Source organism: Medicago sativa, chromosome 5 (genome assembly GCF_051527215.1).
Source record: "Medicago sativa cultivar Bolivia chromosome 5, Bolivia_mono, whole genome shotgun sequence".
Lineage (NCBI taxonomy): Eukaryota > Viridiplantae > Streptophyta > Magnoliopsida > Fabales > Fabaceae > Medicago > Medicago sativa.
Window position 1 is genome coordinate 5,839,669 of NC_140753.1, and position 18,664 is coordinate 5,858,332.

The window sequence follows — 18,664 nt, forward strand, 5'->3', positions numbered from 1 at the left end:
TTTTAGTTTTATAATATAATTCATTTTAACCTATTCAAAAAATAATTGTTCACTGAATGAACATTTCATTATCCTTTTAGCAATTAAAAAACAAAAATTTTAAAAAATGGAAAATATATTCAAAAACTATATGATTGGTTTTTTATATTATAAAAAATACTATCTCCGTCCATTTTTTTAGTCGTTCTAAGATTGTTTGCACATATCAAGGTAATAAAAAAAGTTGTTGTTTTAATTTTACTCGTTTTTCAATAATATTTTTAACTATTTATTATTTCATTCTAGTTTATTTTTATTTACAATAAATAGTTAAATATATTATTGACAATAATAATTACTCTTACATTAAATCTAAAAGGGAAATGTTAACTAGTGCTCCCGAGCCACTAGTTAAAGAACTTTATTAGTAAACTTTTATGAAAGTTAGTGTAATCAGTGCGTTGCAAATTGAAACGTTTGACATTTTTGAAAAAATAATTACTTAATTTAGAATGTTTAAAGAGTGTCTCGAGGGCACTCGTTAACAAGACCCTAACTATTAATATGTGCCTAAGAAAAAAATCGTGATTAATCACAATTCTTAGTACACCATTTAAAACACAAGAAAGTAAAAAGGTTGCAGAAAAAACTTAAATCGTATTTATTTTTAAAATAATTATATGTTATATAGATTTTTTTTCGTGCGTTCAAATCATTTTTATTTTATGTCGTGACAACTCAACAGATATTTCTTAATTATTGTTCAAAAAAAATTCTTAATTATATTTAATGCCCTACCCACCAATCCATCTTCTTTTGAAAGTGGAAGGGTCACTAAGCCAGCCACATCACATGGATGGATCTACGATTGCACTGCATAAAGCACAATAGCACGTAAGTAGTGGAAACCGGAAAGTGGAAACTGGAAAAGTTGTTTTTTCTATTTGTATCTTTTTTTAATAATTTTTTTCCTTTTCATTTTTTAAAAGGATGCAAACTTTTTATATTTATTTTTATTAAAAATTATAAATCAAAATCACATTTTTTTTTCCAAGTAGTTTAATGGCTAAAAGTTCACATTTTTAAAGGTGAATAAATGAAGAATATAGTTTTTGAATCGGCATATACATATATAATGTAATTATCTATCAATTGAGTTAAACTCATGGAGACCAAAATCACATTGATTTATTGTTTGTATTTGATGAGATTGGGACCAAAACCACATTGCTATATTGTATTTGATTACATTGCTTTATTCAATTCATGAAAATATTCCTTGTTATCTACAAATGAACATTTTGGTTCTTTAATTTCGCATTTGTTGCATATTTGATCCCAAGTCACATTTTTACCCCAAAAAAATGATTTTCAGTGTTGGAAAAGGTGAACTTTACTTTCAAAAGTGATAGTTTATCTTGAGATTCAATTTAACATATAAAAAATAAGGGTTTTGTTATCTTGTGCCCTTAGGGCACAAGTTAAAGAATTTAAAATTATAAATTTTTTTATAGAAAGAGAAAAAAGTTTGACTTTGAAAAGTTGAATAAAGTTGAATGCACAACTTTTAAAATAATTATTTTTATTTTAAATTCCCTAACATATGCCCTTGGGGCACATGTTAACATTTGCCGAAAAATAAATCACAATTTTTGGAGATAGAATATCACTCATTTTAGGGCATAAAATCTAGGTTGAGACTAAAATTTGTAACAAACGTGAAAATTGAAAGGTAAAAAAGTTCAATTTTAAGAAGATAAACTAATTTCTGAATCCGATAAAATATACTCCCTCCGTCCCGGAATAACTGACCCATTTTCTAAAAAAAAGTGTCCCAAAATAACTGACACATTTCAATTTTCAATACAACTTTCATCATTCCCAATAAAATATAACACTAAATAATACTACTTTTATTATTCCCAATACAATATATTCCACTTTCCCCTTTATTTATACATTTTTCTTAATCTGTGTGAAAAACCAAAGTATGTCAATTATACCGGGACGGAGGTAGTAATAATTAAAAGTGCAATCAAACGTATAAAACATGTGAAGTATGAAAATCACACTAAAAAATTCTCTTTCAGTTAACCCTATGTTAACACTGTAAAAAAAGTTTGTGAAACTCACAGAAATATTTAGCCACATGCTGTTTTGCAAAAACAAAGAATCAAATAGTAAATCATTAAACATGTATCTAGCTACTTTAAAAAAATACACATTCACATGACCCAGGTTCCCTCTGCCTTGTTTTGTCTCTTGTTGCATAAATTAATTCAACTAATAGTTCTCGAACCCTCTCTTGTCTTCACTCAAATATTATACACATAGAACAAGCCATAATGGCTTATAAAAAATTTTCAAGTTTAATCTGACAAATGCATGTTATTTAGAGTTTTCAAGTTTCAACCCTCGGGTTTTATATGGCTTATAAAAAATTGGTACGCGCCTAACTTGTCTTCTTCTAGCTATGTCTATATAGTGTCCTTTGTCCAGGATTACAGGAATAGATTGAGGGATTGGATTTGTCATTTGTCAAGTGATCAGAAAAATTAAAGCATAAATCTTTAAGTCATTGATACCAGGAGTTTATGTTTATATATAGAACGAATTAAGCTGTAAAACATTATTAAACAGGAACAGTAAATTGTATATGCCAATTATATTGTTTTTTGTTAACAGTCTAGTTTTCTGGGAAAGGCTATGTTAATTCGAAGTTCGATCGAGAGATAAGTAAAGTCTTATGAGAATCATACTTATTTTATAGTTTAAAAATGTATTAGCATATTTAAATTTCAATGTAGATTTTGTAATTATTTATAAAGTTTGATGGTTGAAAATTGGCTTAATTGCAGTTTTGGTCTCCCTATTTTTATCATTTTGTAGAATTGGTCCCCCTATTTTAAAATTTAATATTTTTGACCCCTCAATCCTTTAGTTTGATGTGATATGTTTTAATGTCATGGTAGATGATTTATAGATGGAATAATATCAACATCATTGAAATTGTAAGACTGTTTCATTTAAAACATGTTATATGACCAATTTTAGACAAAACATTTGATTGATGGACCCAAATTATCGAATTTTAAAATAGGAAGACCAATAACCAAAATGGTGAAAAGAAGGTGAAAGAAAATTATGCAAATATAACATTGATAATCTAGCATGAAAGAAAACACTATGTTTCGTCACTATGGTGGAGCACGTGTTCCAATTTGTAATTCTTCGTTGTTCCACGCCTGCGTGAAATTTGTCATTAGCCTCTTTTTGTATGAATCGAACATCTTTTGTAGGTAACAATTAAGATTAACTCTTCAAATCGGATGTTGGATTCAAATACAGAATCTCTGATTAAACTGATAAAAACTCTAATTAAACACATAAACTCCTCATTGAACACATAAACTCTAATTAAACTAAAAGAAACTATAATTAAACACTATCTTATTCAAATATTTTTTAGTTGTCATTAGCCTTATTGAACACATGAACTCTAATTAAACTAAAAGAAACTTTGTAACATCTCATCCAAGTACTATCGAGTTGTGGCACTGCCCAAAATTGTGTTGTGCAAGACAGACTATCAACCACGCCGCCTCCAGGATAAAACAAGTTCAGCTACAACTGTTCATTAACCACTGCACTGTAGAAAACCGTTCGAGAATTACACCTTCAATATGGTACCAAGACCATTCTTTTCAAGAGTTAAACTACTTTAATATGGCACTGTTACCACTCTATTATGGTGCTGAGTCCACTCAAATATGGTGTTACCACCATTCTAATTATTAACTTCTCCAACTATGATACTATGATCACTTAAATATGGTTTTACACCATTCTAACGTCTAACTTCTCCAAGAGTCGAAGAAAAATATATTTTAAGATCATTCATAATTTTGAAGGTACATTATACCAAAAAAGGGACTATGATCTCAAATTATTATTTATTCTGAAGGACATAAAAATATCGAATGGACTATGAACTTAAAACCATTCTTAATTCTAAAGGGACATTAAACCGAAAAGGAAATATGGTCTTAAGAACACTCTTAATTTCGAAGGGACAGAAAAAGGAGATGAAGAGAAGAAAGACTCGTCAACACAAGTCAAGAAAGGGAGAAGAGAGAAAGAGTTCTCAACAACTCAATGAAACTCTTTGATGTGTTTTTTGAAGAGTCCTTTATTTATATAAAGATTTTGTAACTGTTTTAGCAAAAATTACGACTGGAGTTACTCTAATGGATAAGATCAAAATGAAATTTATCCATTAATCAATTCAACAACACTTGTGGATAGGATCAAAAGATTTTGTAACTGTTTTAACAAAAACTGCGACAGCAGTTACTCTAATGGATAAGATTAAAATGGAATTTATCCATTAATCAATTCAACAACACTTGTGGATAGGATCAAAAGAAACAAATCCACAAAAGCAGAGGAAACAAACTATTGTATTTGAATGAAAGAAATATAAGAAATTTAATTAAATCCTTATTCTTATCACAACCACCATAAGCTAAATTTATGGGAAGTGATATTCACGAATAAAAATAATAATTACTATTATTTTTATCACTATCAAGTATTTAAAATTAAATACCGTAATTTAAACACTACTAATGTATGTTTTCTATTTTATATGGGCCCCTACACTTTATTTTTTCAATTTACACAACATTAAATCAAAGTATAATTACCTGGTGTTTAATCTTCCATTTTTTCTTCCAACATCACACTAATGTTCCAACAAGTTGTGATTAAAACAAAAGAAAACATGATATTTTTATATATTTAATTTAATGATCAACACCGTGTATTGGAGTTTTGTTTTGAACGTATGAATTAAAAAATGGTTTAATATATTAAACAACAAATTACACGTTAAACAAAACACACTATAATTTGTGTGCTACCAACCTCTGCTAAAACAAAAAAGAATAATTAAAGTTTATTTGCTTCAATGATCGATGAACGTGAATGGAAATTGAAGAAAAAGACATAGCATAAGTCAAAAGAATGTGATAATTTGGGAGTGTGAATAAGTGGAAGAAGTGATACTATAAGATGTGATCATGTGATATATTCTGGGTTTTGACAACGCGGGGATCGTGTCGCATCATTACACAGGCGCGTAATGGGTTGCTAAGAATTAGAATATTTTTTAGAGTAGTTATACATGTACAACCGTTTGGGACAACTTTGATGACATTTTTCATTTTCTCTCTTTTTATTGGTCTAAAACAATAGAGAAAGAAAAAAGAAAAGAGAGAATAAGAATATAATGTGAGTATGAGGAAAAAATTGTCAAAAATTATTATAAAGTAGTTGTACAAATATCATTTCTCTCATTTTTGTTCATCATCCGCGGATATTCATAGTCTACACTTTACACTATCCGATATAAAAAAATGAAGTTTACACTACGCACCCACCACGTTACTATTTTTTTAAAGAAAAAAAAACTACTGTATGGATATAATAGATGATTGCTATATTAAAATTCTTTGAAATTTGAAAAATATTATTGATATATATTAGTAAAAATCGGAAGGAGAACAAAAATAAAAATCCTTTTTTAGTACCAATGTTGAGTCATGAGGGGGAGCATGGGAATGGCTTATATTGTGTTTAGACTTTAGAACAACCATTTGAGTCATGAGGGGGAGCATGGGCAAAGTGACATTGACACTACATTTTAACACAAAATTTTAAGGCACCGAGTATATGGACGTTCTTACTTATAAAATGTTCAATCTTTATTTAAAAATTCTAACTCACATTCGCCCCGCGATAAACATGACATATCGGTTAGGCCTGCCACAAGCAATGAGCATCGTAAGCTCAACTTCGGGGTGTTTGTGATGTTTTGATCAATTTTGAAGAAAAAAAAATCATCTTATACAAAATGAAAAACAACACGTGATTTATATTGGATGACTATTTGGGAAAAAAAACTATAAGATCTGGTCCAATGGTTTAATTTGAATATTTAAAATGCAACATGTAATTTAATTTATTAATATTGTACATATACAAGATAAAATAATAGGTTTGATGTAAAATATATAACATAAAATATATTAACAAATTAACATTACAAAATAAAAGTTATTGATTGTGTTTGAAACATATGAATAGTAAAAATTAAAATAAAAATAAAATTAAACTAACAAGTATTATTTAAAAAAATAATAACAAACAATAGATTAATGCAATATATAATACTAAAAAAACTATTCAAATTATTTTCATTGTTTAGTTAGGTTTAATTTAGTTTTGAAAAAGTGATCCAAAATTTGATCTATGCTGAGCGATTTTGACAAAACGACATCCAAAAACATAAAAATATCTTTTTTTTTTTGTCTACAGTTTTTGGTTTTTTTAGATCGGTTTGCAGTTTTATTTTAGACCATTTTGATTTGAACGCCCTTAGCTGACATTGTTCGAACTTGGGTAACTTGTGACCAATTCTCACTGTCTATGACCTCGTTCCAAGTACAAACCAAGCTTTGTTTTCTTTTTCATGTGAAGTTTTAGTTCATGCTTACAAAATTCGAAGAAATCTGTGTTCTTTTTTGGTTTTGATTGATTGTTTGCGGTATATCGAATTCGACCAAGGGGGTGGTTTTGCGTGCTTGTGGAAACACTCTTTTGATTGTCGCTTGATTAAACATTCCTCAATTTTCATTAATATGGAAGTCATGAACCAACACTAGTGGGGCTCATTTCTAAAATGATTGCATGCATATGCATTTTGCTAAGTTAAAACTTCAATCGTAAGTGATCTTTAAATACTTCTATCAGTGTTTGTTGGACATTGTCTATTTTAAAATTTGTGAATCCCGAAGTCAAACGTAACTTTTGTATCCTAAAAATAGTGTTGATATAATTTCTAATTAAATTTTGGCCTACTTGCATGATAGCAATTTGTTTTCAAACAGAAATAATAGTAAGGAATTATTAAATAATGAAAATAAAATATTGTAAAAATAATAAGGAAAAATAATGAAAAAATGAAGAAAAAATTATTCAGCATAAATCAGTCAAAGAAAAAAAGTATTCACTGTAAAGACTAGAAGACCAAAATTTAGCCGCGCATCCGGCGGCTGTTTCAGCATTTCAGGAGGTCCAAGCCTATACACAGCAACAACACAAATGCTTAGATAATACAAATATCTAATTCAACAAAAAAAAATTACATGTAAAAAAAAAGTTTAATTGCAATTTTTTTAATAGTTTAATCACAATTTTGATCCTCTTATTTTTACCATTTAACAGATTTAATATATCTATTTTAAAATTAGACAATTTTAGTCATTCCATAAAATTTTGATCCTCTTATTTTTACCATTTAACAGATTTAATATATCTATTTTAAAATTAGACAATTTTAGTCATTCCATAAAATATTTGGTCTAAAATATGATAATATAAAATGTTTGAATTAAGTTTTTAATAGAATTTTCTTAAATTTTCAGTGATTATGATCTTCTCCCTTCATTATATCATTTTTTTTTGTGTTAATCAGATATTCTCCGCGCGTAACTGCAGAGACTAATCTCTCAAGTATTGTAGGACCTAAATGAACGGAAAACTCTCCATAAGAATTTTAACTTTGCTGCATGCCCAATGCTGGATTCGAATCTAGAACCTTGATTAAGCTAGAAGAGACTCGTTCCATCTCATCTAAGCGCTCTTGGGTTCATCATTATATCATATATCAAATCATTTTTTTGACAATATATGCTATATCATTTAAAATATAACACACAACCAACATTCTTTAGTTCAAAAATAAGATAGAGGGACTAAAATTGTCAAATTTTAAAATAAGAAAATCAAATTCACAAAACGGGGAGAATTAATAGGGGACCAAAATTGAGACTATTCCTAAATTAAATTAATGATTTGTTTTCACATAAATGAAGATAAATATAAATAAGTTAGAATAAAATTGCTATTTTCTCATTTTTCTTAGGGGTGCTATTTTTTAAAATTGTTAGTCATTGTCATAAATGTATGTATAATATAATTAATTTGGTGAGGTTTAGATGTCTTTGAAGAATTACAAGTAATTTATCCATCATCTAATAAAAATTATTTACATGAGTAAATTTGTGAGTGTTCCTCATAAATTAATTTTTACTCCACTTGCAAATCATTCATGTGGTAATTTTAAATATTTGATGGATAAATTACTCCAATTCATCAAACGTACCCTAAAAAAACCTATTAATTTAGAACTAGATTCGAAAAAAAGAATTAAATATCATGGATGAAAAACATATAGTGATATTTATTCAAGCAAATGCAGCTGCTCATGCACTTGCAGGAGAGTCGACATTTCTAGCTAGTCCCATTATTTATTATCATATCCCAACTTGTATTGAAACAATCATTATTAATGAAATGCAATGAGCATATTTTCTTAAAAAAATGATATTTATTTTAAAATACTTTTTATATAAATATCAAATAAAGAAAGTAAAGTATTTTATGGGCTGTTTGATGCATTTGAATTGAGAAGGTCATGCGGAGCAGACAAACGTATAAATGTTCAATTCTCTGATGTTTTCGTTTGTTATCTGTGTTTTGGCCTCTGACGGCAATTGACTTGAACCAATCCATTTATTGTTCTTTCAATGTTCAAACACTTTTTACTCCTATGTTATGGGACCAGACCTAATCAGAAGCAGAAATGTCTAACATGTTGTGTAGTACTCCCTCTGTTTTAAAATGAGTGTCGCTTTAGCCAAAAAAATTTGTTTCAAAATGAATGTCACTTTCGGTTTTCAATGCAATAATAACTTTTTCTTTTCAATTTTACCCTTCAATTAATACTATGTTACACTACTTCTAAAGTATTATTTTTTCTTTAATGAAAAACAAACCAATAGTTGATTATGATAATTTGGTAAAATTGTTATGACATTTGACTACTTTATTCCATTCCTTAATCTGTGTGCAATTGGCTAAAACGACACTCATTTTGAAACAGAGGGAGTAGTTGAATGCTTTTTCTTGAAGAGGGTATGTTGAATGCTTGAGCTCTTTGAACTTGAGTTGAACCGTCAAAGCATATATCAAAGTGCCCTCTTCAAGTTGCACAAATCAGAGAACAAAAACCATTGCGTTACTGTCTTGCTGACATGATCACAATGCTGGATAAAGTAACAGGATTTGACATCAATGTATTTCCAATAATTTACGTTATTAATATTGCATAATAAGTTATTTTTAAGTTGAACACTCTTATACGTATACGGAGTTTTGTTAGGTGTGTATCCACCTTTCAATTATTTTAAAATAAACTAAGTTTAAAATTATTTTGCTTATAATATAGCGTCAGTGTTCGATAAAACTTCTTTAGTATCAATTCTACATTACAAGATTAGTGATTAGTGAACAGCAAGTTAGTCATTTAAAAACTTTGGTAACAAATTGATCATTTTTACATTCGTCTTTGCTAAAAAAGTGCTTATATGATCCTTTTTTTTTATAGAAAAACATTTTATTAACAACATTATAAATCAAGTAATTGACAAATTTTATTTTAAACTAAGATAAAATAATACACTTATAAACCTTAATTTAAAAAACGAGAAATTTGAATCTACCAACTTAACGGTATACATCCACATAAGTATTTTTAACTGACAGTGGAAAGATGATAATGATGCATACAATGAAGGATCCAAGATTTTTGAATAGTGGGAGCACTATATATAAAAATTTGTAACATTAATAATTGTTCTCCACGATTGTTCATATTATGGAAACTTTGAATGATATGTCTCTATAAAAATAACTAAACAATCATTTAACCAGTCATCCCTTACTTGATTTCGCATCTAATTCTTAACAATAGTTTGAGATATATGATGATATGTGTGGGTCAAGAGAGAAATGCTTTGTGATAACTGTGATCCATATATGGTGAAAATGTCAACTATTGATACTACCAAAAAAGTTGTTTCTAAAAATTTTATGTGGACACAAACCCACAAATCTTACAATATGTATCCGTCCCTGGATGCATATATTATACGATTTAATGGAATAGATGCATACTTTAATTTATAAACATGAAAAATCAACTTAAAAATTTATCAAAAAATTGAAAGACCAGATCAAATACAAATATTAAACTTAAAATATCGGGGTATATTCGGCCAATTTTTTTTTTACCATTTTTAGTTACGTAACTGCTAATATCTACTAAATACCAAATTTTATCAAATATCGTCTTGTTTTTTATTTGAAAAAAATTAGTTGGTTAAGTTGGCAACATTTACATTGTCAAAAATAAAAAGGTTGACATTTACAATTCAGAACAAGTTTCAGAGTCAAACAATATATAATTCCCACCAAATACGAGCAAACGGATCGAGGACAAATAAGTAATTTCAATTTAAAAGCGAGTGAAAACGTCACAATTAGCTGAAGAATTTTGATGGAACGAGACTTTTTTCCTTCGCACTTCCCAGTTCCCAACAACATAACTTGGCAAAATGGCAAACGCAATATCAATCAACATTTCACACTCAACCTACAGAGACGCGGTCCATAATCCATCCATATTGAACAGTATTTTACTATTTTTAGAAAATAATTATATTCTTATTTATTTTCTTTCATTAATAAATTTCTTTTGACTTCTTATTAAACTTTCATTTAATATTCCTTATTTTGAATATACTACTATTTATTCTTTAACAAGTCGCATTTAATTTAATGAAATCTTAAAACAAGAAAAAATATAAATAAATCTCACCTGCTATGACTAACACCCTCGTGTATTCATACTACGGGAGCCAGATGGAATAATTCAGTTATTCACACTAGCTGTAAAATTAACGCAGTTTTTTTTTTTTTTTTATTGCACTTGGATACTAACCAGCTTTGTTATACTCCCTCCACCCCTAATTATAAGATTATTTTTTGTCTTAAAATATAAAATTATCTACAAAATTTTAGATGAATTTTTTTCCGACTATACAATTATTTGGATTTGATGACATTTTATGTGAAATTGCGGGTTTAAACTGGATCACCACATTTTTTTCTTCTTATTGTTTATTTGAGTATGTGTCGATCAATATGTTACAAACTAAATAAAAAATAGAAATATGTTAATTTCCCTTTAAATAAAATGACTTTTTAACTTATTTTTTTGGTCAAGTACTTTTTAACATTTTTTTATTTAGACAAAAATGACTTTATAACTTAAAATTGACGATCTTAAACGAACCGCGGATTTCTCAGTAAGAGGTAAACTAGGAAATGTGGACCCCACATGATAACCACCTCTTTAAATACCCCTCAAGAGGACTTGATCCATTCAAGAACAGCACAACTTGAAAAAAAAAATTAATACTACAACAACTACTTCAACCTCTCTTACAAGGACGCTGTCTTCACCTCCTAACAAAGTTTCTTCAATTCTCTTCATCAACACAATTCATCATGATGCAATTCAGCTCAAGTACCTTACCTGCTCACAACCTTCACAAATTTCAAGCACTAAGATGTCCTAGTTTCAGATGCCATTCTTCTTCCATTAAACAACCTTCATCTTTTGCTTCTCTTCAAACCAATAACAACTCATCTAGGTTACATCTCTCAAATCTTGACAAGTTTCTTGATAGCCAAAAGCCTTTGGAATCATCATCAACCAACCAGTTTCAACAACCAATACAACCTATCCAAAAAAGTGACAAAAAAGGAAAAAACTTTCTTGAAGGACTTAACCTAGCAAAACTATGGCCAGAGATTAAAGCAGCTGAAGAAATCTCCCCCCGCCACCTGAAACGCTTACAGCGTCTTCTTTCCAAGACGGCGGAGTATTCTCCAAGAAATATCATCGGGAGAAAGTGGAGGGAATATCATGGCAGCAACGACTGGAAGGGGATGTTAGATCCCTTGGATGACAACCTCCGGCGAGAGGTTGTTAGATATGGTGATTTGGTTCAAGCTGCGTATCAAGCTTTTCATGCTGATCCTGCCATGTCAACAACTGAAGCACCCCATCATCAAGAGGTGTCCTTGTCGGAGAGATCTTATAAAGTAACCAAGAGTCTGTATGCCACATCATCAATTGGATTACCTAAATGGGTTGATGAGGTGGCACCAGATCTTGGTTGGATGACCCAGCGTTCTAGCTGGGTTGGATATGTTGCAGTTTGCGACGATAAAAGAGAGATTGCAAGAATGGGACGAAGAGATATTGTGATATCTCTTCGTGGAACTTCCACTTGTCTTGAATGGGCTGAAAATATGAGAGCCCAATTAGTCGATTTACCCGAGGACGCTCAGACTCAGACTCAGGCACAAGGCCAATCAAAGCCCAAAGTTGAGTGTGGATTTATGAGCTTGTACAAGACAAAAGGGGCTCATGTGCAAAGCCTATCCGAGTCCGTTGTTGAAGAAGTGCGACGCCTTATTGAACTTTACAAAGGCGAAGAATTAAGCATAACCGTTACCGGCCATAGCCTTGGCGCGACACTAGCCCTATTGGTGGCCGAGGAAATTAGCACGTGCGGGCCAAACGTGCCACCCGTGGCTGTTTTTTCATTTGGCGGACCTCGTGTTGGTAACAGAGCCTTTGGAGAACATCTTGAAAAGAAAAACGTGAAAATTCTTAGAATAGTGAACACACAAGACGTGATTACAAGGGTGCCAGGAATATTTTTAAGCGAGGAGCTTGAAGAAAAAATTAAGAATTCCAAGGTTGTTAGTGGAGTTGTTGATATGTTGGAAGAGAACACTCCTTTGGGATATTCACATGTTGGAACTGAATTACGTGTTAATACTAAGATGTCACCTTACTTGAAGCCCGATGCTGACATAGCTTGTTGTCATGATCTAGAGGCTTATTTACATTTAGTGGATGGATACATGGCTTCTAATTGTCCATTTAGAGCTAATGCTAAGAGAAGTTTAGCTAGATTAATGCAAGATCAAAGTGCTAATGTAAAAAAGTTGTATACTAGTAAGGCTAAAGGCTTGTCTGTTAATCTTAATAGACAAGGATCAAACTTGTCTAATCTTAGTAGACAGGGATCCATGTCTATGGCTGCTTGTTGTCCTAGTCCATCATCTTCATGAATGAAAATCAAATTGAACATAAACAATTTTGCCTATATATTGTGTTTGTCTTTTACAATATTTGATCAATTTATTAGACATGAAATAGAATATCTTGATGCAAAAGGCAAAGTAACCAAAGACGAAAACAATTTGCTAATTAGACCCGGAAGGAAAACTTATTATGATGATACAAATGAATGTACTTATGGACTTGGTTAAATGAATTTAGGAATGGACAATTTTAGATGTAGGAATCAAATTTAAATTTAAGTTGAAAATTTATCCACTTGAAAGGCTTGTGTAGCACATTAAAAGCTCCAGTTTTGATGGAGAAATTACACAAATCTACTATATCCTATTAAGCCAAAAATAAAAAAAAATTATATTAGACAGAGCAAATTGGTGCTATGCGGACATTAGTGTGGTGGAAGGGTAAAGCTTCAAGCCATTACTTGGATGGTATCATTGGGGCAACAAAGAGTATCTTTTGAGATGGATTCTAAACAAGTGGTGGACAATGTGCACAATGACAAATACAATATTTCGAGTATGATTTGATTTTCAATAAATGTAGAACCTTACTCTATACTCATACCACCTACAAGGTTGTTTTGTGTAGGCGACAAGCAAATAACGATGCTCGTTTTATTTCACGAGCATCTCCACCGGATGCTCTTTCCATTGTTTTTTACTATGTTTCGATTTGTATTCCCGACAATTTAAGTAATGAAATGTTTTAAGTTTTTACTTGCTCAAAAAACATTATATAAATATAAAAGTTAAAAAGAAAACATATGCAATTAAATCAAAAGAAATATATTTCTTCAATGTTTTCACCAATTGTATCCTTAAAAATTGGATTTTCAAGTTTTTTGTATTGTTATTTTAGTCTTTGTAAAATTGTTATTTCACTAATTATTAGTATTTTTTTTGGTAGATGTGTAAGTATTAAGTAACTATTTTAATCCATAAAAAGAATTGAATATTGTAGTACATATTATGAAGATGAACAGTATTTTATAGAATAAAAAAATAACAATGATCAAAACGAGAACAGTAATATAACATTATTATTATACAAAAACAAAATGACATAGGCTAAAAAACAAAATCTGTGAAAAAATATTATTAAAAACAAAAATTAGCATTTTTATGAACAGTAAAGTAAAGTAAAGGACAAGGCTCCATGTTTGTTTGTTTTTATTTTGGGGAATAAAATCTTTTTATGATATTGTAACCAAAAAAAATCCCCTGCTTGCATCAACACAACAGATAATGTCGGCGGAACATAGAAAAAGTCCAAAAGAAAAACACGAAATAGTGAAAAAGAAATAGAAAAGCCAGCGAACTAAATTAGTTGGAGTGGTTTGGAGAATAATCATAATTCACATGACAAGTAAATAGAAACAAACAAACAAACATGGAGACAGAACAGCAACACCTACTACCAGCATACGATCCTCTCTCCCATGTTGCAAAGAAGGAACTGTCTAATATCAGATCAGCCCAGAAAGCTGTTCATCTTATCCCTCTTCTTGTTCTTCTTTGTGCTATCATCCTCTGGTTCTTCTCTTCCCCAACTAAGGTTCTCTTCTGTTTTTTCAATTTTCAGTTTTAGATTGGTTTGAAACTGCCATATTTGCTAACTACTTTAATTTTTGCATATGTTATTGCAGATTACATAATTTGATGACGGATGCATAGTTTCAGCATAAGAGGATTAGACAAGCTTAAAGTGTTATTTTTGTGATTCGTTTTTCATTATATTAGATTGTTTGGATTGATCAATTTAGTGATAAACAAATATATAAAGAAACAAAATTATGTTGTGTTGTATTTGTACCAACTATATCACTGGAATCTAGATAGGAATTTGTGTATCAATAGATTGGTTTCTATGTTTCTTGTTTCAGAATCACTCTTCCATTTTTATTGTATGATAACTTCATTGATTTTTGCTATATCATAATGAAAACTCATATTGCTAGTGCATCTTTAGCTATTTTACAACTGTTTCGATGGGATTTGAACTCCGAACTCTTAGAAAACTGACATTTTAAACAATTTTATTATCACTACTTCATAGCACAAGCCAATCATTAGAGGTGAAAGTTGGAGATCATATCATACCCCAAGTTACACGGTTTAGATATCTTGGGTCCGTAGTACAAAATGACGGAGAAATAGAAGCTGATGTACATCATCGTATTCAAGCTGGGTGGTTGAAATGGAGAAGAGCCTCAGGTGTTTTGTGCGATAAGAAAGTACCACTTAAGCTGAAAGGAAAGTTCTATCGGACAGCAGTCAGACCGGCAATGTTGTATGGTACGGAGTGTTGGGCGATTAAGAGCCAACACGAGAGTAAAGTAAGCGTAGCGGAGATGAGGATGTTGCGTTGGATGAGTGGTAAGACTAGACATGATAGGATTAGGAATGACATCATTAGAGAGAGAGTGGGGGTAGCACCTATAGTAGAAAAGTTGGTAGAAAATAGGCTTAGATGGTTTGGACATGTAGAGAGAAGGCCCGTAGACGCCGTGGTAAGAAGAGTAGATCAAATGGCGGAGAGTCAGGTTAAAAGAGGTAGAGGAAGACCTAAGAAAACTATTAGAGAAACCATTAGAAAAGATTTAGAGGTCAATGAGTTGGATCCAAATATGGTCTTTGATAGAACATTATGGCGGCATTTGATCCATGTAGCCGACCCCACTTAGTGGGATAAGGCGTTGTTGTTGTTGTTGTTGTTATAGCACAAGCCAATCATTAGGTTAAATAAAGAGGAAAGATGCCATATAACTTTATAAGTGCTAGCTGTATGTATCCAAATATGGAAAATTTCAATACTAGATTAAGTTTATATCCTATAATGGTCATGGTATTTCTCTTTACATTCATTGAATATTGTGTATATATTCAGGTATACATAGGGTGGGGAGAATAGTGAAGTGAATTGAGAAGAAATGAAATTCCCCAACTCTTGAAATCACAACAATGCCTTTCATTGTGTTGTCAGCCTTGATTTTCATCTTTGTAGACTCTCACTAGTAAAATTAGTGTGCTCCAGCAATGGACCAAGCCTTACTAGCTTAGGTATGACAATATTGTTCCTAACAGAACACACCAGCGGGTTGTCCCATTGCAAAGCCGAACCCACAATGTTTGCCCGTATGGTTAGTGGAAATATGCGCGGCCATCTTTCATTGCCATATTCTCTAAAAGCGTCTTCGATAGAAGCATCATCAGAATCGATTGCTGCAGCAAGCTTTTTAGCAAGAACCACTGCATCCTCAAGAGCACAACATGCTCCTTGCCCAAGATTTGGAGTCATTGGGTGCCAGGCGTCTCCAACGAGTACAACTCTACCTGCAGAAACAGGTGGACTTATTGATGGCCAAAGCCATCGATCCATCAACGGAGTCCTGATTATAGTGTCATCCGGTGTAGAATTCATTATGTTTAGTAGCTCTGGAGGCCAGTTTTCCACTAGATCCTTAGCTTGCTTCTTTAGCACCGATGGCTCGGTTATTTTAGGACCTGCCATTGAACTCAACTATTTTTCATATGAACAATAAACTCAGGTAATTTAACCATATATGGACTTATTAGTAACAACCTGGAGATGAACTGTTGAAGCAGATAAACCAGTAGACTTTGGTTGGAGAAACAGGAACGTATCCTGCGCGTAACCCTTTTCCGTAGATGTAATTCACCCGTGCTTCAAAAGGTTGTCCATCTGAATAGGAGGCAAGTCCACGGAAAGCACAATGACCAACAAACTTTGGCTCAGAAAATCCCATCCACTTAGCTATCGGTGATCGAATTCCATCGCACCCTATTACAATCTGTTTAGACATGGAATCAATTTGTTAACACTTTTTAGGACTAAAGCTTCAGAATTGGCTACTATGTCTGTAAGATCCTTTTGTGCAGTATGTTTTCAGGGTCATAACCAATCATGTGGTTAGATTAATAACATGCTTTTTATTTTATCAGAATTATGTTTAAACACAGTCGGAACAGAAACCAAATGTTTTGTCAACCAAGTTTGTAAATCTAATAAAATCATGGTTGAATAAGTAACTTTCAACACCAAACACACCATAAATTACAATGACTAACCTTTGCAACTAGTTTAGACCCATCCAAGAATTCCAATAAGGTATCCCCATTTGGACTTGGTTCAATCTTGACCAACCGTGAAGAATATTGAATGCTATCAGGAGGCAACTGAGCAGCCAAAGTTTCCAAAAGTACCCTCCTCTCCACTGCACGCACCTCTTGGCTGCACAATATCCGTTATGCATTTCATAAATATTCAACCAACAATAATTTAACAACGAAAAAACCAATAACGTCCCATTAGTACAACTCAAATGATAAAATGATGCATGGACATCGGGGAGTGGGTTCAAACCCACAATTTTTCACTTCTTAATACAATGGGTGCGAGTTTTGCCACTGGCCTATTTGGTAGGAAGAAGAAAATCAACGATAACAAAACCAGTAGTGAAAATATCTAAGATGAGAGACTATTTTATCCACACATCATATATATGGATGGACCTTTTTTTGGTAGGATGGACCTATCAAGCACCAATATCAAATACTGCACTAACATGTTAAATAGTCAGTGTCATGTACTTGTGTTGGTATCAAACATTGGCATGTGTCAAATACCAACACATTTTCAGTCAGAAGTGTTGGTGCTTCATAGTTATTATCAAAGTTATTATGGACTGTATATAATTATATACCTTTCATCCTCTTCTTTGAAATTGAAGGCACGTAGTTCTCTTCCATCCTCAGACTTCACCACCATCCTGTACAGCTGATATTATGAACCAGCTCAAGCTCAGCTAATATATGCATTGTGCAATAAGGCAAGTGATAAAAAAAAAAAAAATTACGAATTAACATACCCTTGAATTTCTAAATATTGAGTTCTAAGATAATTAGCTACTCCAATTGAATCAAGTACACTCCACCCATTCTTGAAAAGGGTGAGTGAAGTTCCACCTGTTCGAAGTGACTCTGACTGCTCCAGCACAAGAGACCGAACACCAAGCCTGAGAATTCAACACAAGCAGGTACAAATAAAATGTTAGAAACATCATGAAAGTGAAGAGATTGAGAGCTAGAGTTGAAACCTGTGAAGGGATAGAGCAGTTGCAAGGCCTGCAATGCCACCACCCACGATTACAACATGTTCCTTTTGGACTGAAGATTGAGCCTTGATTAATTTGGAACTTCTGAGAGCTCCAATTCTGGTATGACAAGTTGGAGATTTAAGAATCATAAAAGACGAGGTTGTTGTAGCCATGGACATGTTCAATTCAGATTGTGTTTGATTGTAGCTACTAGCTACAGGTATTACCGTTGAGTGGTGGCGAGATTGTGTGTTGTGTGTTCAGCTTTGGGCCACATAAACTAGTGGTAGTGGATACGTTTTGTTTTGGAAAATTACGTTGTGTTCAGCTTTGCTAGCTTAGGTTTGACTATTGACAATGATGGGTGTAGTGGAAAAATTAAGGTGCGATAGTGGAATCGATGCACCACCAAATTAAATGCTTTTTGGTGGACGTTTTTG

General features: G+C 31.7%; 2 protein-coding genes and 1 pseudogene across 3 annotated transcripts in view; 2 read left to right on the top strand and 1 right to left on the bottom strand.

Moving 5' to 3' along the window:
• The first annotated feature begins 11,331 nt into the window (after positions 1-11,331).
• Positions 11,332-13,118, top strand: LOC146919487 (phospholipase A1-Ibeta2, chloroplastic pseudogene; annotated as a pseudogene). Its single transcript, XR_015011512.1, has one exon. The product of XR_015011512.1 is annotated as a phospholipase A1-Ibeta2, chloroplastic pseudogene (transcript).
• A 1,369-nt stretch (positions 13,119-14,487) lies between these two features.
• The window catches only part of LOC146919488 (bax inhibitor 1-like), a 47,420-nt gene continuing 43,243 nt past the window's right edge, over positions 14,488-18,664 (top strand). Inside the window, exon 1 of the mRNA XM_085712925.1 lies at positions 14,488-14,497. The gene's annotated coding sequence lies outside the window, so the exon portion shown is untranslated. The remainder of the gene's footprint in view (positions 14,498-18,664) is intronic.
• On the bottom strand, positions 15,896-18,417 carry LOC146919489 (monooxygenase 3-like). Its single transcript, XM_085712914.1, has 6 exons — positions 18,225-18,417; positions 17,997-18,143; positions 17,832-17,897; positions 17,197-17,359; positions 16,691-16,919; positions 15,896-16,611 (listed from the first exon to the last, which is right to left on the bottom strand). The coding sequence occupies exons 1-6, from the start codon at positions 18,401-18,403 to the stop codon at positions 16,100-16,102; spliced, it is 1,296 nt and encodes a 431-aa protein (XP_085569040.1). The 5' UTR covers positions 18,404-18,417; the 3' UTR covers positions 15,896-16,099.